The sequence below is a fragment of the Myotis brandtii genome, unplaced genomic scaffold, assembly GCF_000412655.1.
Source record: "Myotis brandtii unplaced genomic scaffold, ASM41265v1 scaffold32, whole genome shotgun sequence".
Classification (NCBI taxonomy): Eukaryota; Metazoa; Chordata; class Mammalia; order Chiroptera; family Vespertilionidae; genus Myotis; species Myotis brandtii.
In genome coordinates, this window is record NW_005362269.1 from 6,305,029 (window position 1) to 6,330,408 (window position 25,380).

General features: G+C 42.6%; 1 protein-coding gene across 1 annotated transcript in view; it reads left to right on the plus strand.

Annotated features, from left to right (window-relative positions):
• ITK (IL2-inducible T-cell kinase) overlaps positions 1-25,380 on the plus strand; it is a 49,163-nt gene that overhangs the window by 5,012 nt on the left and 18,771 nt on the right. The window contains exons 2-6 of the mRNA XM_005870610.2: positions 12,687-12,791; positions 14,299-14,380; positions 16,303-16,431; positions 20,072-20,112; positions 23,324-23,475. Coding sequence (XP_005870672.1) covers positions 12,687-12,791; positions 14,299-14,380; positions 16,303-16,431; positions 20,072-20,112; positions 23,324-23,475 — 509 coding nt within the window. The remainder of the gene's footprint in view (positions 1-12,686; positions 12,792-14,298; positions 14,381-16,302; positions 16,432-20,071; positions 20,113-23,323; positions 23,476-25,380) is intronic.

A 25,380-nucleotide genomic window follows, 5' to 3' on the forward strand; every position in this document is an offset into this window, starting at 1 on the left:
CAAGTGCAGGGTCTTTGCATTCGCTGTTCTCACGGTCAGGAACACCACAGCTTTTTTTTTTTTTTTTGCAAGGTTCTTCATTATTTCCCATCTCTTTAAATATTTCCCCAGGATTCTCTTTCTTTTTTTCTTCTGAAGCAATAGATACTTCAATGCATCAGTATCTGCACTTATGTATTGGGTCCATTGATGTGTTTCCTTGTTTATTTTCTGTCTGTACATCCATCAGAAGGTGTTCCATGAGACCAGAAATCTTGATTGCCTTGCTCATCACTGTAGCATCAACACAAGCTGCTGGGATGTCAGTAAATAGTGAGTGAATGAAGGTCACATAACTCCAATTGAATTCAGAAGAACAACTGGGAGCTAAAACTGTGGGCCTTGTCTAATCAGGCAAAAAAATAAAATAAATAAAAAATAAAAAAAAAGAATCCAAAGCAGAGTGCTTTGCAATTTAAGCCCCTCAAGCCCAAATATATGCAGTTTCTATGTCTGCCTTAATGTACTTTCTTCGTGAACTGATTTTTGCCTGTGTGTTGATGTTTTGTGGAGATAGCGTCTGGCTACAGCACTTTTGTTTTGGAAGCAAATACTCCCACATTAAAATTAGATGTGATTCCTGCTGCTCAGGGACTGGTGCATCCATTAATGAGTTTCTGCAGGAAAACTAGGTCACAGAGCAATACTACAAATGTGAGGGCTTAGTTACTGACTCAGTCTGGAAGAAAGGTGTAAGTAGAAAGCATAAGAGTCTCTTGTAGTATGAGGTCCATGGAATACAAGACATCTTCATAACTAACGTAGTAATGGACCCCACAGAAAATAATTCTAAAGTTCTTAACTTTTCATTGACCAAAAAGAAAATTCTCCCATTTCCTTAACCAACCAGTAATAACCATGAATTATTACTTCCACTTGTCCATGAGTTATTAGGCCTGCTGAAGAAGGGAGATCTTTCAAGATCTCATTTCCAGCTAGATGTCAGTCTGGGTTTGCCGTCATGACTGGGGACCTCACTTAAAGTGATCCAGAGGAGGAAACAGAAGCTCTGAAATGGTACCATGCATATAAAATTCCCCTTTTAGATCAAATGTCTGCTTGGCTCCTTGAAATTCAGTAAAAATTGTCAGTATGTTAATAGAATAAAAACCTTATCCCAAGTCTTATGTTGTCACATAATCCCCATTAACCTAAAGTATTTATAAGTAGGCTTCTTACTATATATTAATATTTGTAAATTTATAATTTAATATAAACTTATGTATACATTTTATATATTAAAAGTCACAGGAATTATACCTACTTTTTATAAAAAATTCAAATAGTATAGCACTTTTTCCCCTCCAAAATTACATATATGGTACCAAAGCTATTTTTTTCTTTATTTATGTATTTTCACTTAACACTGTATCAAGGAAGTTTTTCTGTTTTGGTGGGTTTAGATTTATTTATTTATTTGTTCAGCAAACCTTTCTTGAGCACCTACTACGTGCCAGGCTCTGTGGTAGATGCTAGGATTACAGTGGTTAATAATCAAGACAAGGTATCTGCCCATATAAGCTCACATGCTAGTGGAGGAGACAGACAACACGCAAGCATAAATACATGATATAGACTGTGGTAGGTTCTGTGGAAAAACTAAGCAGTAGCTGGGGCTGCTTGGGAAGAGGGTAGTCAGAGAAGGAATTTATATCTGATGTCCGTGGGGATGACAGATTATACAAGGGGCAGGAGTAGAAGCCAGGAAGCCAGCTGACGCACGATGTGGTCTAGATTGGTGAACTCTTCTGATGTATTGTGTAGTATGCGATGGGCAACTCTGTTTTAACTTTCTTATAGCATCCCTCTCCCTGAGGGTACTTGATACAGAATCATTCTACTCCACATTTTGGTGGAAATGTACTGGTGTCTAACCTGCTTCATGACCAACACTGAGCTCAGACAGTCTCTAGAAGCAAGGACTGATGAAAAGTTAGAATCAGGTTAAACTCATTGATTAACCTCAAAAGACAGAGCAGCAAGCCTTCATATATTGTTTTAAAAAATGAACAAAAAACAATGACACAAAATGTTCTCCATAATTCTTTTGTCTGAAGACATCAACTTTAATAATTGAATTGGTTCATTTCAGAGATATACTTATCTATTTCATGTGTCTAAACAAATTGATGAATTTTTCTATCATCTATTGTTTGACATTTCTTTCAGGTTGTTTCCAGGTAGTCAGTGAAAACACTGAAAAATAATAATATACCTAAAACAGTGCTGTCTCCTTTTTAAAATCAGTCCCTTAAGATAGAGTACCATGTGTGAGATAACAGTGTCACAGGCTGAGAACACTTATGGCCTCCATCATTTGTTGCTACATCCCCTTCCAAAGAGACTGAAGCAATGCATGGGGCCACCAAATTTACCAGAACTAATAAAAAAAACAGAAGAATCCACCCTGGCTGGTGTGGCTCAGTGGTTGAGTGTCAACCTATGAACCCGGAGGTCATGGTTCGATTCCCAGTCAGGGCACATGCCCAGGGTTGTGAGCTTGATTCCCAGTGGGGGGCGTGCAGGAGGCAGCTGATCAGTATTCTCTCTCATCATTGATGTTTCTATCTCTCCCTCTCCCTTCTTCTCTGAAATCGATTAAAAAATATATATGTATATTTTTAAAAAATCCATTGTTGTGGTCATTTTCAAGTACACGGTTTTTATAGGTTTTTAATGTTATGGTAAGAGAGCAGGGAAATATATTTTATACATGGGTAAGATGTTTTGATTTAAAGTCAGTATATATATGTATAGATGAACCCACCACCTATATAGTAGAATTTAAGGGGTGCCAAAAGACCTCCTACTCTGCAAAATATCAGTCTCCCTACTTGATCACCTTAGAGGATCTGAAAGGTTTGCAGGAATGAGCTCTTTGGGTTAGATCCGTGGTCGGCAAACTGCGGCTCTCGAGCCACATGCGGCTCTTTGGCCCCTTGAGTGTGGCTCTTCCTAAGCCTTAGGAGTACCCTAATTAAGTTAATAACAATGTACCTACCTATATAGTTTAAGTCTAAAAAATTTGGCTCTCAAAAGAAATTTCAATCATTGTACTGTTGATATTTGGCTCTGCTGACTAATGAGTTTGCCATTTTAGACAGGGCCTAAAGGACTGAAAGCCTCAGACACACTGCAATTCTGTAATTCCAGAAAAGGGAAAGGAGATGAGGAAGCAACAAGCTGGCAGTTTAATAGGATGAAAATCTGGCACCAATTAGCCTGGGTGACCTTGGTAATTCCTTATTCTACCTGGAATTTCATTTTCTTGTCCATAATACCAAGGGATTGGACTAGATGAGTGGTTTTCAAACTTCCTATAGCATGGAACCCTCTCACAGTACAAAATTATACATGGCACTCCCACCCCCACATATGAAACAGGTAAAAGTGAAGAGGCTCTGCTGGAACGCCAGGACCCTACCCTCTGGGCTACCCTTTGACTTCAATAATCACCAAGCTGCCTTCCAAGTCTATGTCCTCAGTCTGCTCAGAGTGTAAATTGAATAGTAGAAATGGAAAGATAAGAGCCAATTTAGAAAGTTGTTTCACCTTGAGGTTAAATATTTAACATAAACAGTTAGATACTGCCCTAGCTGGTTTGGCTCAGTGAACAGAGCATCGGCCTGCGAACTGAAGGGTCACGGGTTCAATTCCAGCACATGCCCGTGTTGTGGGCTCGATCTCTGTAGGGGGGGGGGGCGTGCAGAAGGCAGCCAATCAATGATTTCCTCTCATCATTGATGTTTCTCTCTCTCCCTCTCTCTCTCCCTCTCTCTCTCTCTCTCTCTCTCCCTTCCTCTCTGAAATCAATAAAAAAATATATTTTTTAAAAAAGAGATACCGATGGAAAAATTAGATATTAATTTCTAAAGACTCTTTAAGCTCAAAAAAGTGGAAACTATGTGATTATAGCTCTCTCCAATGATATCATGAGTTCACAAATAGAGATGGAGATTATCTAAACATGGATACCTTTCCATTTATATTAAGAGTGTTATCTTAGCCCTACAAAGAACATTTTCTGCTGCACACTTGGTCTTATCTGCTGCTCCCTCACTCAACCGATTGACAAATATTAATTGAACATCACCTCTGTGCAAGGAGTTATTTCCTGAAATCAATGATTCTCTCTCATCGTTGATGTTTCTCTCTCTCTCTCTCTCTCTCTCTCTCTCTCTTCCTTCCTCTCTGAAATCAATAAAAATATACATATTTTTAAAAAGAGATACTGATGGAAAAATTAGATATTGATTTCTAAAGACCCTTTAATCTCAAAAAAGTGGAAACTATGTGACTATAGCTCTCTCCAATGATATCATGAATTCACAAATAGACATGGAGATTATCTAAACATGGATATCTTTCCATTTATATTAAGAGTGTTATCTTAGCCCTACAAAGAACATTTTCTGCTGCACACTTGGTCTTATCTGCTGCTCCCTCACTCAACCGATTGACAAATATTAATTGAACATCACCTCTGTGCAAGGAGTTATTTCCTGAAATGCAATGAGGTTGTTATTAATTTTTTATTCTCTGGCTACCAACTCTCCAGTGCTTCAAAAGTACATGTAAAAAATGTACTCTTTCAAACTAATTAAAAATCTCATATCACTATTCTGGAAAGAAGGAGGGCTTTGAAAGAGCGTTCACAGACCAGAGACAATGAGATACAAAAGGTGCAGGACACCGTGATGATCTCCTTTGTATGGCTTATAGCATTTAGTTCTTAGTTTCTGCAGAAGCCCTTTTCTCTCTGCCCAATTTGTAAGCGCATTTACACAAACACACTTTTTAAAGGCTAGGATCACTAATATCTTTATCAAATATGAATAAGGGTTGGAACTTATTCCTGGATTATTGCTTCGCTTCTAAGATAAATACACATAAAAGCACACAGAGTTGCTTCTTTTGGATCTCTGGAGAAAGTAGCTCTCACTCAAGAAGAACATGAGAGGCCCCATCATGAACTTGAACCTACATGGATACAGAGGAGCAGGTGACAGGTGCTGCCTGGCTGCTGTTTACTGCTAATGAGGTCATGAGGTTACAAGGCAGAGCTGCATCACTTTGCTCACCCAGCATTTGATATGCAGCCCTGACCCTTCTCCCCTCGTCATCTGACAAACCTGTATTACAATATGGTGTTTTGAAATTTTCTGACTGCTTTAAAATATTATTTTAATTTTTCTGCTTAGTAAACTTACATGCTCACTGTAAAAAAAAACACCAAAACTTCAGATATTATAGAAGTACTAAAGGCCTGGTGCACAAAATTTGGGCATGGGTGGGGTCCCCTCAGTCTGGTCGCCTGCACCCTCTTGCAAACCGGGACCCCGCAGGGGATGTCCGACTGCCAATTTAGGCCTGATCCCACAGGTTCGCCTGGCTGCCTGCCTGCCTCATTGCCTTCAACCACTCTGCCTGCCTACCTCATCACCCCTAACCACTCTGCCTGCCCAAAACTTCAGATATTATAGAAGTACTAGAGGCCTGGTGCACAAAATTCAGGCATGGGTGGGGTCCCCTCAGTCTGGCCGCCTGCACCCTCTTGCAAACCGGGATCCCACAGGGGATGTCCGACTGCCAATTTAGGCCTGATCCCGCAGGTGTCGCCTGGCTGCCTGCCTGCCTCATCTCCTCTAACCACTCTGCCTGCCTGCCTCATTGCCCCTAACCACTCTGCCTGCCTCCTTGATCACCCCTAACTGCTCGCTTGCCTGTCTGATCGTTCCTAACTGCCTCTGCCTTGGGCCCCTGCCACCACGGCTTCATCCGGAAGGACGTCCGGAATGATGTCCGGAAGGTCTTTCAGCTGTCCAGTCTAATTAGCATATTACGCTTTTATTCTTACAGATATCACTTGCATTGCAAAAGTCTGCCAAACCCCACCCAGAAAGGAGAGCCAGTGTTAGCAGTGTTCCTTCTACTTGATCACCCCTAACTGCTCGCTTGCCTGCCTGATCGTTCCTAACTGCCTCTGCCTCGGGCCCCTGCCACTACGGCTTCATCCGGAAGGATGTCCGGAATGATGTCCGGAAGGTCGTTCAGCTGTCCAGTCTAATTAGCATATTACGCTTTTATTCTTACAGATATCACTTGCATTGCAAAAGTCTGCCAAACCCCACCCAGAAAGGAGAGCCAGTGTTAGCAGTGTTCCTTCTTATATTATCTCTTTGAATTTTCATAAACTGATCTACAGGGTATCCCAAAATGAATGCACACTTTGAATAATTATGAATTCCAATGGGTTAAATCTAAAAAGAAAGAAACATCAATTGAGCTATCAGCTGTTAAGTGTGTACACATTTTTCTGTGTCATCTTGTATATTAGATTATTTTTTCCAAAAGTGAGATGAATGCTTCATCTTTTGCTCTAAACCTGCTTTTTACATGTAATATAAATACTTTTGTCCCTCCATATGCACCAATGTTATGGCTACAGAGCAGACACAGAATGCATGGATCATAACTAATTTAACCATTTGTCTTTGGTGGATATTTAAGTTGCTTCAGGTATTTCTTTAGTTTCTATGACTAAAAAGTCTTGTGGAAAAGATGAAAGAAAAGTCAGTGTGGGATGGATCATAGTCTCCAGGCTTTTAAGTCAGCCCAGGAGCCTCGGAACCAACCATCTTGATTCCAGATCTTCCCAGAACTTTACATTTTAGTGGAGGTAGGTTCAGATGAAGCTGGGTGGGAGGGAAGGAACCAGCAACAGCTAATTACAAATTGTACTTGTGGATGCTACTTTTTCTACAGAGACAGTAATAATCACATCTGCACTGGGTATCAAGCAGCGTGTTAGGTGCCTTCTTTGAGTGCAGGTCATAATAACGCCAAGCTGCAGCCGTCAGCATCCCCTACTCTTGAAAAACTAAAAGAAATAAGAAGCGCTAAGAAAACTAAGCTCAGAGAACCGAGACAACTTGGTCCATGTCACCTGTCATAGGGATTCAAACCTGTCCTTTCTCCCTTCTGAACCTCTGCTTTTCTCCCCTGCATTACAAGGGTTCCCTTTGTCATAAAAGACAGAAGGCTGAGTGAGTTGGGAGACTGGCAGGGAATTTGTGGATTGCCTCTAGCATATTTTTGCAGAAGGGATGAAACTAGAATCTGGGAAGACCCCTAAAACTAATTTTAGAACTGATATTGTGCAGTCGGCTAGGAGCATGGCAAACAACCCCCACATCAATCACTTAGGTTTCATCTCACACATCAGTTTTTATTTCAATTGTGTCATTGCGGGATTTCAGATTGGTACCATGGCTATGCTACATCCCAGAAGAGGCTATGAGCAAAATATTTGACATGTCTGGTTAAAATCATCATCAGAGCCCGGCTGGGTAACTCAGTTGGTTGGAGCATCATCCTGTACACCAAAAGGTTGAGGGTTCAATTCCCAGTCAGGGCACATATGGGAGGCAACCAATCAATGTGTCTCTCTCACATCAATGTTTCTCTCTCTCCCTCACTCTCTCTCCCTTCCTCTCTCTCTAAAATCAATAAACATATCCTCGGGAGAGAATTTAAAAAAATCATCAGAAAGATTTCCTAATTTTAAAGAAACTGATAAAGGAAGGCAGCATGTGACTACATTTACCAGTACAGTGTGATCCAGGAAAGTCTTAAATGCATCACTCCCCTTTGAGAAATATTCTCAGCTGATGCCTGGAATTCCATTATCCAAGTTTCCTCTTGGCTTAAGTCCTCTAATACCTGTCCTAATCCAAAATCCTCCAAAACAAGTGCAGATATTAAGTTATAAGTAAGTCAAGCCTCTGGCGAATGTCTATTTGAGGAAGGTTTGGACCAGAGAATTGAGAGGAAATAGAAAGCTAAAGTCCTCACATTGTGACAAAGTTGAGAAGACCAGGAAGCAGGTCCCTTTCATTGTTTTGCTCTATGTTTACAAATAATTGACAAAGTAAAAAAAAATGACTCCAGTTAAAAATTAATGCTATCTTCCCAAATGGTGGTTCTTGGTTACATATTTGCCCAGAAAAAAAACAATCCCCAAGGAAAATGTGGGCACCTAAAGACAAGACAAGAGTCTTGTCTTATGGGCAGCATTTGGAGAAGGCAAGGAAGGTAACATTTGAATGATTAGTATATCATTTGAATGATTTTATTTTGCTGGTAAGTTTATGTCATTCTTTTAAATCCTCTAAATTAACCCATGATTCAAGGATCGTTATTATTCCCACATAAAAAACAAACAAACACAAAGCAACTGAGAAGTTAAGACACTTGTCTCAGGTTGCACAGCTGGTCAGGCAGACGTGGGTCTTCCTGACATGAGAGTTCTGTTTCTGTCCCATTCTGCCTCACCAGAGCAGAAAGCTCAAATTCTGCTGTTTTCAAGAAGCGTAGAGATGTCCTCTCGCATGGGTACCAGACATATAACTTCTCACTAATGTATCTACTGGGCTAGCTGAGCAGCCAAGGAGCAAATGTTATGGAGCAAAGAGGAGCTATTATTCTGAGGAGCCAGGGAAAACACTCCCCTTTGAAATCCACAGGAGCATTGCATGACCAAATGTGCAGAAACAAATCTCTATTGGCTCACGGCTTGGAGAAATCGGTCATGCCATTGGCTGTTCAGTGTTGGGGTTGGGGAATAAAAGCCTTCTGTGGAAAGCCAGGGTGAGTGCAAAGCCATGAAGCCTAGTCATGAAGGCTCTGGAGCAGGGGTCCTCAAACTTTTTAAACAGGGGGCCAGTTCACTGTCCCTCAGACCGTTGGAGGGCCGGACTATAGTAAAAAAAAAACCTATGAACAAATTCCTATGCACACTGCACATATCTTATTTTGAAGTAAAAAAACAAAACGGGAACAAATACAATATTTGTATTTGCATGTGGCCCGCGGGCTGTAGTTTGAGGACCCCTGCTCTGGAGTCTTCGAGTTGAGCTTGTGTGTTTCTCTTCCACTTAGGAAGAGACTCGACCCCTCTGAACCTCAACTTCCTCGCCTGTAAAATGGAGATCGTGGTTAAATAAGATGGTGCGTCAAATGCCTGAAGTATAGGAAATGCTCAAAAACATTATCATTTTTTTATTTTGCCCGCCCCCCGCCTCTCTCTTTGAAAGTCACAATCCAAAAATCTATTTTATACAAAAATTAACATAAAGAGAAAGGAGATATCAAAGCCACTCACACAAGCTTGCCTTTTCACATGTATATGGGCACCTGTTGGATTGTGTTAGACACATGTCAGATGTCCCGGATAAAGCTTTGGAATGTGGGGACAGCTTTGAACATGGCCAAGCAGGGAGACAAGGCCAAGTGAAATTCTGTGCCTTTTACCCTGAGCAACGCAGACAGAATAACAAGAACAAAGTCATGTTTTACTTGGTGTCTCTCTTTCTGGTGGCTTTTGTGTGGTTTCCTTGGAAGGTTTTACCCTGGTATTTTTCAGAAATAGCACCGTTATTTGGGATGATTACAGGCAATCACCATTTCCCAGAGAAGGAACTATGTTTAGCTCGCTGACCGGCGGCTCCCCGGTACCCAGCTGGGGAAAGGTACAGCTGACCTGTTGTTTACCACGTATCAGGTCTTGTAAGCTCCAGGAAGAATGGCCCGGGGGCCTTTTGGAAAGACTGACCAAGAAGGATGGCTTGTGAGGGGGGGACCCACGCTCTCATTTGAGAACCAGAGTGAGTTTTGACAGTGGAACATCAACCCATCCAAGAGAAGAGCAAGCCTGATAGCAGGCTCACCTGACAGATGGTGAAGGCACAAATGTCTCTTAAAATCCATGTTTGAAATCAATGAGCATTAAGAAATCAAAGGAGATCATCTGAGTTCAGAGGAGAAGTCTTTCTTGGAAATCTTGAAGCCACACTGTCCAGTAAAGTAGCCACCAGCCATGCGTGACTACTGGGCACCGGAAATGTGGCAGGTCCGAGTTGAGATGTGTTATAAAATACATGATTTCACAGACTTAGTATAAAAAAGTGATATAGCTCATTAATTTTTTGTGGTGATTCCAGATGGAAGTGATAATATTTTAAGTATATGGGTTAAACAGAATATATTCTTAAAATTAATTGTACTTGGTTATTTGGGTGTTTTTTTTTGCCTTTTTTAGTGTGGTTACTAGAAATTTTAAATACATATTTGGCTCACATTAAGTTCCTGTCCAACAGTGGGACTTTAGAATTTCATGTATAATTTTTATCCCTATTCATAACTCCAGTTACCATTTACCTCCACTCATACCCTAGTTATGATGATCTCAGGCTACTGAGACCAACACTTATCCAGAACTTTTCCACCCCAGGGCTTTCTGCTCTTACCATTCACTCTCCCGAGGCTGCTCACTCCCCAGACCTTCTCATGTCTGACTCCTTTCTCAGCTTTCTGATCTTTTCTCAAATGCCCTCCCTGTAGAAAGGCCTGCCCTGACCACACGTTGAGCACATCAATCTGTTCTATTGTCTTTATAGCACTTGTTGGTATTGATTGCCTTCCCAACTAGACTGTGAGCTCCATGAGAAAGTCTACTGTGTTCGTCTCTCTGTTACTGCCTTCAGAACAGTGCCCAGCTCATTGCTGGCCTGCAATAAATATTTCCTGAATGGCTAAATGCATTAGCCTTAAATCTGATGGAGACTGGCTTCTATTCTCAGAAAACACAGGACTAAGTGAGTTCCAAGGACAAAAATGTCTGCAAATGGAGCCATCATATTATTGCCATGAGCCCTTTGTTGCATTTCACTGTGTGTACTGCTAAGGAAATAACCCAACAGAGATAGAAAAAACAAGATAACCTCAAAGCTTAGACACAATGTTTACTGGTAGCAAAATGGCTGTTGAAAGGACTGCTCCTTTGTACTCTTCTGTTTTTTAAAAAAAAACATTCCAAAGACTGTGATTATGGGTAGGATCAGGGCATATATTTCTAGCTGTGGAAGACCCTAAGTGAAAAGATAGTCTGAGTCCAGGGCACATGTTTACAGAGGCTTTTATAGGGACACTGACCTCTTCATACAATGCTAGATTACAACGTGGCTGTAGACCACTGCATGGAGCAGATGCTCGTTTTTGTTTGTATATATCCTATAAATGTGTGTGGGAAAGACAAATGCATTCCAAATGGTTAACCTTGACTGCTTCAGGATTGTGGAGAGGGTAGGATAATAAGACACTATAAATAGTTTCTTCATAGACCTTCATGTTGTTTTATTTCTTGAAATGACCATGGAGAGATTTTTGTACTTTCGAAAATAAATAAAGTAGATTTTAGAAAGAAAATTTAAACAGAAATACCAGAAAGCTTCCCTGTACTTGATAGGAGGCACTTCTCACATTTTGACTTTTTTTTTTAATTAGTTCTGTGCCTCAGCTACTAAATAAAGTACAGGCCAGCAAACAATCTGGGTATCAAAAAATGAGAGGTAAAGACTGATCTCACTTCTGGCCAATTTGATGATGCCATGGCTGTCTGAATACCACCAGCCGAGTGCACTCATATATCACAACTCTCTTGTCATAGGACTTCCTGAACCTCTTTAATTGAGAGGGTATCCTTTATTGAGGGCAACTATTATAAACAATGTAATTACACCTTTTTTTCCTAATCAACCCTTAAAAGGTAGGCGTTATTATTCTCACTTATCAGATATGGAGATTGAAGTTTAGGGAGGTTGGTAAATTTTCCAAGATCATGAAGCTAGTTAGAATCAGAGCTCAACTTTGAACCTAGTCCTTTCCAAGCTTTTACCTAGTTCACCACCACTTGTCTCTTTGTAAGGGATGAGGTGTAATGAAGTGTTTGTCTACTGGTTCCACAGATGAATTAAACTTTAATTTCAACAGAAGCCTAATTCTAGGCTCCTGTGAAAGGTTTCTGATCTCAAAAAGCTTTTCCCTAACTGGCCTTCCATGAGCCCAATAGTCCATTAATAGAATCTGTCCTATTGGGTAACATCCCCTGGGATCCACTCTCCAAGGACAAGGACCCTCACAAACAGGTAACATGTAACATCATTATAAGTCATGAAGACCATCGTGTGAATTTGTTTTCAAGGAAATATATCTAACAAGTTTCTAAATGAAAGAGACAAATGGGCCGGTAAGATTTTCTGGGGGTGTGGTGAAGGGTTAGAGTTATAGAGCAGATTCAGGAACATGCTACAGGGCTGTCATTGTGGGACTGGGACAACTAAGGGACACGGAGAAGCCAGATGTAGAACAGAAAGATACCACTAAAGGTATATATACATCACCATCCAGATCAGGCCTGAGCTAATTACTGACTTAATAAGGCTATGGATAGACACAAAGCAGAGAAAACTGGCACATGTGTGGCTGGTTTCCCATAGACTGTGCTACGCATCCCAGGTTCAAGTTCTGCAAATGCTGCTGTTTGTCACAAGCTCACAGAAATGTAAGACACCATGCTCCATGAGTGGAAAGAATCAGTCACCTCAAGAAGACGATTCAAAGAGCATGTTCTCCTAGGACTCTGCTCAGTGTCCTTCTCAGACAATGAGGCCAAGGAGTCGCTTCTGGATATTTGGAGGGTTGGTTTACAAACCTAATGGATCTTACCTAGTAATGGATTTCCGGAAGTAACTTGGATAAAAATATTGTCTCCTCTCTTTTTAAATGGGGTGTGCTTTCCCCTCCCACAGAAAAAGCGCACCTTGAAGGGCTCTATTGAACTCTCCAGGATCAAATGTGTCGAGATTGTGAAAAGTGACATTAGCATCCCTTGCCACTACAAGTATCCTTTTCAGGTAAGTCATCGTGCCTGAGGGCACCAGTTCCTCATACCTTATATATGATGGTTGAAAGTCTCAGTCATTGTAACAGAAGATGAGACAGGGATGACTCTGGTCTAGCATTAGAACTTAGACAAACGGCAGGGAAAAAGCTGCTGTGTTGTCGATCAATTACACTTTCATTCATTCATTCAACAAAGATGACAAATGACAAAATCTTGAAAAAAATGTCATTCCTCATTCTCCTTTTCCTTATGTCTTTCCTACCTCAAGGAAAGTCGTGGGGGGAGGAAAAAAAACTAGCAAGGGCCCCAAGCCTAATGTTCTTTAAGTGCAGTTTAGTCATGACTTGGGGTGACCAATTGCAACTTTTGGTTAGCAATTGCTTGAGGGTGCTGAGGTTAAAAGGGATCAGATTTTACTATCTGAGAACTAGCCGGCATTATGCTGTCCAATACAGTAGCCACTAGCCACATCTGATTGTTTACATTTAAATGTGAATTTATTTAAATTAAACTATTAAAAATTCAGCTCTGAGTCACATTGGACACATTGAATGAATGAACATTTTACATGTTCAATAGCCACACATGGCTAGTAGCCACAGATGATAGAATATTGCAATCACTGCAGAAAGTTCTATTGGAAGAGCTTTCTGTCCAGGTGATAGAAAGTTCTATAGGGCAGAGCAGGTGGAGGGTATCTTTAGCCTTTAGGTCATGATATTGCCTACATCTTATTACTACTCTTGGCATTTGTAGCTCTCCAGGAGTGGATAACTCCTTGAACATCCTTGGGTATCATTCTTGTTTGACAATCTGGGTGGCATGAAAAAAGACTTTTGTCATACTAGAAAGGTGACTTCCATGGGGTTGGAATTTTTAGGGCTAAAAGTAAAAGGAATAACGTGTATTTTCCTGTCATTAAAATTCCAATTACAAGTGAGTGCAAGACAAAAACCGGTAAAATTCAAAGAAGTTCTGTAGTTTACTTAATAGTTTTGTACCAGGGTCAATTTCCTGGTTTTGAAAATGTGCTGTGATTACATAAAAGGTTGTCATTGGGGAAAGGTGGGTGCAAAGTACATAGGAACTCTGTACTATTTTTGGAACTTCTTGGGTGTCTTACATTGTTTCAAAATGAGAAGTTCTTAAAATCCCAATTAAACATTTGTCATCTACTAAGGTAATATCTTACTCTTTCATATGCCAGAAAGACTTTCTTTCCTGAAAAATTAACATGAGAAATAAAGGTGCTATGAAGAGAACTCTTTCTTCAGCTGTTTTAATTTAGTGATGGCTTACCTGGTGACAAGCAGCCTAAGCTGAGGAGGTTCACGCCGTGTCTGCACAGCACCCCAAAGTCTGAATGAAAAGGACACTGGTCCTCCGATCATCCAGAGTTTGCTTTTTTGACAACAAACACTGAGACCCCATTCTTAGCCCAGGAAGCCAGATGGGCCTGCTGTCAGTCATCCATCTCCAGGCACATCACTCACCTTGAACTCTGTGTGTGTCTCCAGGTTGTGCATGACAACTACCTCCTGTATGTGTTTGCTCCAGACCGTGAGAGCCGGCAGCGCTGGGTGTTGGCCCTTAAAGAAGGTAATTAACCTCCTGTGTGACCGGGTCCTGAGATCCCTTGATCCTCTAGCAGGCTTGGGTTCCACAGTAGAATAAAGGGCAGCTGAGGCTCAAACATTTCTTCCTTTTGGTGTTGCTGGGAGGTCCGAACCTTTCACTCTGGGCCCAAATGGTAACAACCAGTATAGTGCAGGGTCAGAAAATCCAGCCCACCACTGGTTTTTGGTTTAAGGTTCCAAGCTAAGGATAATTTTTTTTAATGGTTTCATTTTAAAGGGTTATATAAGTACCTACATAATATATCAAATCTGCCTGCTGATGAGCAACCTAAAATATTTACTATCTGGCCCTTTAAGAAAAAAATTTGCTGCCTCCTGGTTCGGGGTGAAGAATAAGAGCATGGACCCTCCAGTTAGATGACCTGGACTTGTGTCCTGGCTCTGCCACTTGCTAGCCATGTGTGCCTGAGCAACTTCCTCCACTGCTCTGTGCTTCAGTTTCCCCATCTATTTTTAAAAGGGGGTGTAGGAGGGAATAATAATAGTGCCTGCCTTCAGAACTGCTGTGAGTAAAGCCCTTGGAGCTAGCTGGCCCAGAGTGAGCGCCCAATAAATGTTAACTAGCTTTAAACGCTGTCAGACCAGCAGCGAGGGTATTTCTTAAGGCTCACCTTTCTGAAAGCATAATTAGAACCAGCACAGCATTTGGGTCCATGCGATGTGGAGCCAGGCTGCTAAGGTGAAAATCCCAGCTCTGCCAATTATTAGTGTGTGACTTGGAGCAAGTTCCTTGACCTTTCGTTGTCTCCATTTCTCAGCTGTGAATTCTGACTGGTAACACCCATAAGGTTATTGTGAGAATTAAATGGCTTAGGACATGTCAGATGCATAGGACAAAACCAAAAGGAAGCACGCAATCGGTGTTTCTATTATTACTATTATTTAGCTTGAAGCCCTGGTTTTACAGGAGAATGGGGTTCAATTATTAATCTGTCTCTAAGTAGCTATGGGGACTCATGGTAAGCAAGCCATTGGAAATCTCAGGAGCCACAATGCCCCTATCTGAAAAATGAGAATAAAAATGTAGGTCTTGTCTTCTCCCAAGGTTAGTGTGAGTCTCAACTGGTATATGAACAGGCAAGTGCTGGCTGGGTAAATTGGAAAGTGCTCTCAAGTATAACAGCCACAGAACAAACATGAGAAGTAATCAAAAGGGCTCAAACGGTGATCATTGCCCTTCTCCCTCTGGGAGAGGCTTTTACTCATAGGATGCTAAAACTAGGAGAAGCATGAAAGACAGTCTATCTAGTTCTCCAGCTTTTATACTGTGGTGTGTTTTTTTCAGCAGTAGAGTCTTCCCCCCACCTCACCATAACCTTACTTTAAAGCCACAGATCTAGAAGGGATAAAAGCAAAGTTGCTGTGGTTGGAAGTGGGAGAGATAGAAAGGGGGAATCCCAACTACTCAGTCTTCCCATTACCCTAAGGCAGTGGTCGGCAAACTGCGGCCCCTTGAGTGTGGCTCTTCCACAAAATACTACCTGCGTACAGTGCGATTGAAACTTCGTGGCCACACTGAAGGGGCCAAAGAGCCGCATGTGGCTCGCGAGCCGCAGTTTGCCGACCACTGCCCTAAGGCACTTTGTGGGGCCCACTGAACCAGTCTAACAACCTCATTGTACACTGGGGAAACTGAGGCTCGGACAAGGGTTTTGCCCAACCTAAGGACATATAACTAACCCAAGACAGAGCCAGAGATCTGCTGATACAACATGCACTCCTGCATATATGTATATGCCTGGGAAAAGGGACATTTTTCTGACTATTCTGAGTACTAGTCACTCAGTTCACACAGGTGGGTCCAATCTCAAGGCGTTATCAAGTTAGTAGTCCTCCATAGACTGATCTGGAAATAACTCTTCTGCTGGTGCCAACCCCTTTCAGAAACGAGGAATAATAACAGTTTGGTGTCCAAGTATCATCCTAATTTCTGGATGGATGGGAGATGGAGGTGCTGTGCTCAGCTGGAGAAGCTTGCAGTGGGCTGTGCCCAGTACGATCCAACCAAAAATGGTAAGACACTGGGAATTCCCTTTCTCCTTTGTAAAATGCATGACCTCGCTATTGGTAGGAAGTAAGAGCTCTCAGCTTCTCCGACATCAGGGGTGTCGGAGACTGGATGCAAAATTCTACATTTTTAGAAATTTCAGAGGAAAATCACCTGCCTCCACTATCGGTCTGTTGATTTTTTCCATCTCTATACCTCCTCCTACTCAAAGGGTGGTCCTTGGATCACCTGAGAGCTAGTTAGAAATGCAAATTCTCTGGCCCTATCCCAGGTCTTCTGGATCAGAATTTGTATTTTAACAAAATCCCCAGGAGATTAATATGCACAGTAATGTTTGAGAAGCACTGCTATAACTTTCAAGTTAGCAAATTTGAATGGCATGGTCTACTTAAATCTTAAATTTTAGGAACACCTTAAGAGGTATATAATATTTTTTATTCTTGTTTAAAGTATTACATATGTCTCCTTTTTCCCACATTGACCCCTCCCAGGCCACTCTCACTTCCCCCAGGACACGCCCCCACCGCCCCAGTGTCCGTGACCATTGGTTATGCTAATATGCATGCACACAAGTCCTTTGGTTGATCTCTTACCTCCCCCCATTATATTTATTTTTTTATAGAGTCATCACATCACACAAGTATTAATTACACAAGTTCAACTCTATACACTTGGAGAGGGAAGAAAGTAAAAACAAAACAACTGCTTATTTTGCTCTCTGGCTCCTCCCCACTTCCCCTTCAGACTTGCCCTGGCCCTCCACAATGTCAGAGAAAAGGAGGCCACAGCTTACATGCAAAGTGAAAACAAAAGAAACTGTTGTTTGGCCTGCGAGGTCAAGGGCTCAGATCCTGGGGATGGGGGTGCAACTCGATTTTACTTTATGTGATGACTTGGAGACCTGAACCCCCAATAAAGTGCGGCTCCACTCTGATGCACTTTTATATGCAATATGCTCCCGTTCCTGGGGTAGAGGATGTGATGTTAAAGAAAGAGGGGACTGAGGGGTTCAGGATACTCAAGGTCACACAGCTAGGAAGTGTTCTGCAAAGCCATTGTTGAATAGGAATGATGGAATTTTTTGCTCCCATTCCCCTCACCTCTCAACCTCTTAGCCCAATTACCTTTTCTCATCTGTCAATTTTTTTTTTTTGCACTAAAACCTAATACCTCAGATTGACAACTCAAGGCGGATGTGTTAAATGTGACACATGGCTGGATTTTCCGTGGCTTCCTGAGTCATAGTCCATTTTAGTACCAGTTTAAAAAACACTGCTTCTCACCCTCCACCTTGGAAGAGAAAGTTCAAGGTTACCAGTCCCTTGGCCCAGAAGAATACTGTTTATCTAATTTTAGAAATCAATGATCCTCTGCATTAGCCCTGTTGACCATACTCATGAAGATGATGAGTATTGAATGAAAAGGAAATGGAAGGTTTTATATGGGTGGAATTGACCACAATGACAGGGTGGCATGGGCTGGCCTCAGGGAGTGAAAACCCTTCCCAAAGCCAGAAATCTGGTGTCCAAATTCCTGCCAGCACCTTGCTGTGGGCCCCCAGATGAGTCACTTGGCCATTGAAGGACCCTAACATCTTTATCTCTGAAATGGTCAGGGAAGCTTTAGGGGGCCTAAGATGAAATATTCTCTAAGCCCCTTTCCATTTTTGAAATTCTTTGAATCTGTGTTTCCATTTGCTGTTTCCACCATGCATGTCACAGCTGTATCGCTTCAGGGTGAGCAGTGTTTCCCTCCACTGAGTGGTGGACACGTGACTGAGGTGTGAGAACCATCGGAATGACTCACCAGATGACACCTGGGGAGCTGGTCATGCTGAGCTTCTCCCCACTTGAACCCAGGGCAGTCACTTTGCCAATGGTCCTGCTTCTGCATGGCCACCTAGATCATGTCCCCACCTGACCATGCTTTCTTTATACTCTTTTAGACTTGTTTTAAATAGCTATGCACCACGGCTTTGACAGAGCTAATAGAAGAATCTGAGAACATACCACGCTGTGCACACAGCACATGATCATTAGCTTTGGGCGAAGTCTCATAGGATTCCTGTGTTGGGCACACATACAGGGAAGGGTCCAATTCCACAGACCTCTGGGGTGAAAAACACTTGGGGGTGAGTCCCAGCCCCATCACTTCCTTGCTATGTGACTTCACATATGTTACTTAACATATCTGCATCTCTCTGAGTCAGTTTTCTCATCTGTAAAATGGGGACAATGATTATAAGTAGCTACTTTGTGGGGTTGTTGGGAGACTTGGGTTATGCAAAGCTCTTAGCACAGCTTCTGGCACTTACTGAGCTCTCCATAAGTGGCCATTGTGTCTACTAGTCTTTCTTATCTGTGGACAGAAGAATGAAGCTGAGATATAGCAGTATGTGTATGTATGTCTGGGAAGCAGGAGAGGTGATTGAGTAAAAATGGACCCTGCTGTACCCAACCCACAGCAACACTTATTTTTGCAACCAGAACTGGCCTTGATCTCACCACATACCAACTTCACACAGAGGGCAAGGAAGGAAGGGAAGAACAAGGCCAGAGGAAGAATGAGATCAGTCACAGAATGTTCAGGGCCAGAAGGGCCCAAGGCCACACAGCTGGTATGTGGTGGAGCTGGGGTGAGAATGCCAGTCTCCTGGCTCCAAGTTCAATGCTGAGTAAGAAGCATGCTTTCTATTATGTTAGTTTTCCCTCTTCTCTGTGAATTGCATACCCAATACCCAACCCTGCCCTTGCTCAAGGAGTTAGCACAAAAGGAGGTGAACCTCCTCTTACCACATCCCTGACACAGGCTGTCCAACATCAAGTCAGCCTCATGCAGAGATGAGGAACTCACCACCTACTTATGCAGCCCAGTCCCCTCTTATCTCTGATTGTTAGAGAAATCTTTGAATTGAGCAAAAGCCTGTGAACGGCCTCTTATATGCCACCCATACATGCACACTTGGTCCATGGATTCCAGGCCTGACTTTCCAGGGTTTCAAAAGAGAAATACTGAGAGATGGGGAAATAGATGAAAAGAGAGAGGAAGAAAGAGAAAGAAGAGAGAAGAAAGGAGGACAGAAGGAATGGAGAGAGGAGAGATCAAGAAAGGTGTTGGTGTGTGCTGTGTGGAGGAGGCAGCAAAAACACATACTCAGAGGCCCTAAGGCAACTAAAAGTGGATTTCAGCCTTGGTGGCCGCCCCCTCTCCCACCTCCTCCTCTAGCCCACAACAGCATCAGGAAGCCAGTGAGTCACTGTCCCCCTGAGTCAGCCATTCCCACTCCTGGGCTTAGCAGGTGCCATCGTGGAAGTCTCCAGGAAGGACACAAGCCTAATCCCTGTCACAACCTTGGGGTTAGGCTTTGCCTGGGAACACAGAAAAAGAGGCCTGGAATATTGGCTTCCAGAAGTTCCTGTTGTCTCCTAGAATGACACGGCGAACCAGCAGGCTGAGGGAGATACAACAGAGGTTGTACCAGGGTCGATCTTTGTATTTCTGTGTCTCACCGGCTCTTTCTGCCCCTTTCTCCTGCTGTTCTCCTCAAAGAGGGCCCCTTTTCTCTGAAAAGCCCCCGACGGCTCACCTCCGGTTGGGGATGTTCAGTTTTAGGCTCATTTTCTTTTTCTGTTTTTCTCGTTTCAGCTTCAAAGAAGCCTCTTCCTCCTACTCCTGAAGACAACAGGGTGAGTGAAACCTTTAGCGCCGAGTGAGGGTGGGCCCACTGCTGCGGGCTGCTTGACTGGCATGCTCCCACCTTCATTTTTCCTGCGTGCCCAGATTCCTCAGACCCTCTGTGAAGGCAATACCAGTAGAGTGTCGTGCTTCAGCTGAACTCAGCACACTGGGTTTCTTGGGCCTGAACTATCTCTTGGGTCTGTCCATGTAAATGGGCCACTGATCTGCTAAAGCTTCACCTCACTTTGTCCACTCAACAAACACTTACTGTATTAAATGGTGTGTCCAGCCACCTGACCACTTTGGAGTATAATAACCGCTCACATCTACGTAAACTTGCATATTTACTCTATGTAAAATTGCATATTCGTTCTACATAAAGGCACTTTGGAAGCATATACTTGATATTACTTTATATTTTTCAAAGCACTTCCACACTTTTACTAGTTCAAAATTCACTAGGAGTTCTAGCTGCTCAAGAGAGGTAGTGCTTTATTCTCTTCCTAACGCTTGGGAAATCAAGTCCCAAGAGACGTTTTGGGACTCTCCCAAGGCCATTCAGACACTTGGGAGTCAAACCAGTAGGCTGCAGAGTTTCTGGTGGGGTGGTCTCTAATTTGAGTGGTGGTTCTCAAAGTTTGGTCCATGGACCAGCGGCATCAACATCACTTGGGAGCTTGTTAGAAATTCAATGCGGACTCTCAGGCTCCACCCCAGACCTACTGCATCAAAACCCTGGGGAAGAGGCCCAGCAATCTGCATTTTAATAAATCTCCAGGTGAGTCTGAGGCACACTGAAGTTTGAGAAACACTGGCCAAGATTTCAGTGATATTGAGTCAACTCTGGAGAAGCTATTTAGTCAAGAAGACCAAAAAAAAGGAGAAAGATCAGCCTGCCCCTTATGATCATATCAATACCAAATACCACATTTTAGTACTTGCCCTTTAATTCCAGAACCTACTGATTCTGCTTCCTCACTGCTCTTCCCAAAGGATGAGCTCTGCTGCTTCCCTCCACATGGTGACATTTCAGAAACTGGCAGCGTCCTCATAAGAGAAGTTTTGAATCGCTCAAAACCTCAGGCTGGTTTTTAGATCTGTGTCATCAGCCTCATCCCTCACAACAGGAAAGCAGTGTGTTAGGTTGTAGCAGAAAATGAGCTCTTCTCCCTCGTTTTTTCATTGATCTTCTAAAAATATTTCACCACATCTCTTGAAGACATGGTTCAGAATCTCACCACCCTGGCACGCAGATGGTTTCCCCCACAGTCTCATCTATACCCACACGTCTTAAGCTAGTTTGCCCTTGTCTTATTTTCACTATCCATGAAGTTGAAGGCCAGAAAACACTGCCCACCCCTCTCTCCTTGGATTCTGCCACTTGGCTCTTGAAGACTTTTCAGAGCACAGGGCCTTTGCAGTCGTTGTTCTACTTTCAACCACAGGTTTAAATCCATTGCAACATGTCTTACCTTGAACCACTTGAATTTATTTCTCCCTTCACTTATGTGCTCTGTCACCTAATGGGTGACAGCACCTCGAATGGGCATCTAGAGGTGCTATATGTATTGTTAATCCAGTCTGAGCTAACAAGCCTGATGTTCTGTGTGAGAGAGACCGTGGAACAGTCATATCCCGCCTTTACCTTCAAATGCCCTTGACACAACTCCTTCTTCTTAGGGCAAAAGCCTCAGGCCCATCAACTCTACTTCAAGGAACCCAATGTACCACCTCACAAGCTTCATAAATAGCTAGGCTTCAAATTCCATTCTGGACACAGCTGGGATCACACACACAAAAAAAGTCTTTTTTTTTTCTTTTAAGCTCTAGTATTTTTATGCTATCAAATACTTCAAGGACTCGGAGAATTTTTGACTTTTATAACAACAAATCTCGTTCTAGCCAATAATCGCAATCTCTTCCCGAATTTAATCTCTCACTAAATCTGCCAGCCCGCAGCATATGTGCCCATCCTGGACTTGTCAGCCTTACAGTCTCTTCTTCATGTCCTCAATCTCTCATCCTAAGAAAGGTATTAAAAAGTAGAGACAGACCTGACTGGTTTGGCTCAGTGGATAGAGTGTCGGCCTGCAGACTGAAGGGTCCCAGGTTCGATTCCGGTCAAGGGCATGTTCCTTGGTTGTGGGCACATTCCCAGTAGGGGTTGTGCAGGAGGCAGCTGATCAATGCTTCTCTCTCATCGATGTTTCTAATTCTCTATCCCTCTCCCTTCCTCTCTGTAAAAAATCAACAAATATATATATTTTTAAAAAGTAGAGACATAGGCAACAGAGCCCACAAGAAGGGAGCCCGTGTACTATAGTGGAAAGAGCATTAAGACTAATTCAAGTGCTAAACTGAGTACATCCATTACTCCATCTGGGCCTCAGTTTCCCCATTCTAAACAAAAGAGTGAATTGCATGACCTCTAAGAGGAATTCCAGCTTATGATTCTATGGATCTGGACAAACCCACAAATCAAATCAGAGAAGCATGGACTAAACGATTTAGTGTTGGCTGTATCACCTTCACCAAGAATGTCATGCTTCCAGCAGAGAGGCTGCAACATGTGACATGGTACAAATGGAGAAATCAGCAGGCTTTTGTGAAATGTGAGTGGCTACTTGGAATTCACTGTGGTCGGAATTCACCTCGTAGAATGGGAGGGGTGATGAATTCCAGGTATTGAATGTCCTTGTGTCATATTCAGTACCGTGATCCTAACACATAAAGAGAGACAACTAGAGAAAGGCAATTGTCTCAGAGAATACCCCAGTGGATTTTCGGAACTGGTGTTTGACCTGGCATCCTCCCAGGAGCAAGTTATAACTCAGGGACTTGCTGACCTCGCTCTGCAGTTTACCTCCTTCCTACATCTTTGTTTGATTTTGTCTTCTTCCTCCAGCGATCACTTCAGGAGCATGAAGAAACCCTGGTCATTGCCTTGTATGACTACCAAACGAACGATCCTCAGGAACTCACGCTACAGCGCAATGACGAGTACTAATGTCCTTGTATATTCAGTACCGTGATCCTAACACATAAAGAGAGACAACTAGAGAAAGGCAATTGTCTCAGAGAATACCCCAGTGGATTTTCGGAACTGGTGTTTGACCTGGCATCCTCCCAGGAGCAAGTTATAACTCAGGGACTTGCTGACCTCGCTCTGCAGTTTACCTCCTTCCTACATCTTTGTTTGATTTTGTCTTCTTCCTCCAGCGATCACTTCAGGAGCATGAAGAAACCCTGGTCATTGCCTTGTATGACTACCAAACGAACGATCCTCAGGAACTCACGCTACAGCGCAATGACGAGTACTACCTGCTGGACAGCTCTGAGATTCACTGGTGGAGAGTTCAAGACAAGAATGGGTAAGGCCTCTCTGTGGCTGCTGTCCAGTGTTTGAAGTGAGGTGGGAACAAATACTGGGTAGTTTGTCCTGCCCCTCAGCATGACCACTGCACTGAGTTAGGAGAGGAGAGCAGAAGCAGAGGAAGTGGAAGGAAGAAGTCATTCAGGGGTGTCTTTCCATTTCTCAGAAGTGGCTGGGAGGCAGTCACTTGCTATGCTTGCTCCCTGCACCCCATCAAGCACTCCAGGGCCCCCAAACTCATCTAACAATCTCCTAGGTTTTTCTATTAACATCCACCTTTGGGAGACTGACAATTTATTCCACAAAGAAGCACTATTGTGCCCATATGGGAAGGCTGTACTAGACCCAGGTTCAAGACTGCCTGGCTCTCCAAACAGCAGTGGAACCTACTCAGAAATCCATCCCTTCAACCAACTGACATTTCATTAGCACCTGAAGTGCCAGGAAATTTCTTCTCCTAGGTCTCACTTTCCCAAATGACAGTTTACCCTTTGTTCAGGGGCCTGTGGAAAGGCTCAACTCTGCACTTCAAAGGGATATGAAGAGGACACCCCAGAGGCCAATCGGCATATGGGAATTTCCCCGTTTGCTCTGTAATAGTGCGATATCATGGAAAGTACACAAGGTGGCAAGACAGAAGAGTTGCACTTTAGTGTCAGCTGCTCTTGTTGCACAGGACTTTGGAAAAAGTCCCTTAACCTCTGTGAATGCATTTCCTCATCTGCAAAATGCAGACTATAATATCAGCTTTATTTATTGATGGGAGGGAGGGAGAGAGAGAGAGAAAGGGAGAGAGAGAGAGAGAGAGAGGCTTGTTGTTCTAGTTATTAATGCATTCTTTGGTTGATTTTTGTATGTGCTCAGATCAGGGGATTGAACCCACAACCTTGGCGTATCAGGACAATATTCTAAACAACTGAGCTACCCGGCCAGGCCTGATAATATCAGCTTTGACTATCTCAGAATTTTGAGAAAAATCAGTGAGATGATGAAAGTGAAAGGTCTTTGTAAATTCTATATCCACAGACGAGTGAAGATAATTATCATCACTCATGTAGATAACTCCACTTTGGTTGGCATGTTAAAACTCAGTCATTCTACTTGAAAGCAAAAATAGTATTTGACCTATTATTATAATTGTAAACATATGGTGTGGCAGGAACAGATATTAAGACAGATATAAAAGAAATAGCAAATTTCAGAACAAGCTGACTCCTATCACTTGGCACTGACTACCATGAGCACGGTGTTAAGGAGGCTTCTGTGGCTGGAAGTCCAATTCTCCAAAGAAAGCACGTCATGACTGACTAGCTCTGTCAGCCATGGGCACAGGACATGAGATCATCATCCCATGATAGACATCCCCATTCTTGCTTTCGTCAAACCTCAAAACAATTCTGTGAAATAGATTACACATTCCCCATAAACCCCATCACTAGATTGAAAAATGGCAAAACACTTTACGAAGTAAAAAGCAAGCAACTGTCAGCCATCTTTTGATAGACTGGCAGAGTCTGGAGGGATTGTATGTGTAATCTAGTTTAGGTCCCTTATTGCAGGTACAGAGTCAGAGGCCGAGAGAGTGAAGGCACACTGTTCTCACCTTGTGGTATTAAATGCAATCGTGAATGTGAATGTAAAAGTGCTTTGGAAAGCACAAAGCTACACACAAATGTGAAGTATTTTGATGCGCTTATTAGTCCCTTAATCTGTATGTCTTTGTTTATGCAAAATTATTTAGTCCTGCTCAAAAGGGACTCCCGCCCCCAAATCCAACATGACTTTTTCCTTTTTTCTCATGTTTTACCATTTATGTCTGAAGGAGCTCAATTAACAAAGAATATTAGGGAGGCTTTGAATTAAAACTTACAATGCTGACTGGCAGTATTTTTTGACACCTGTG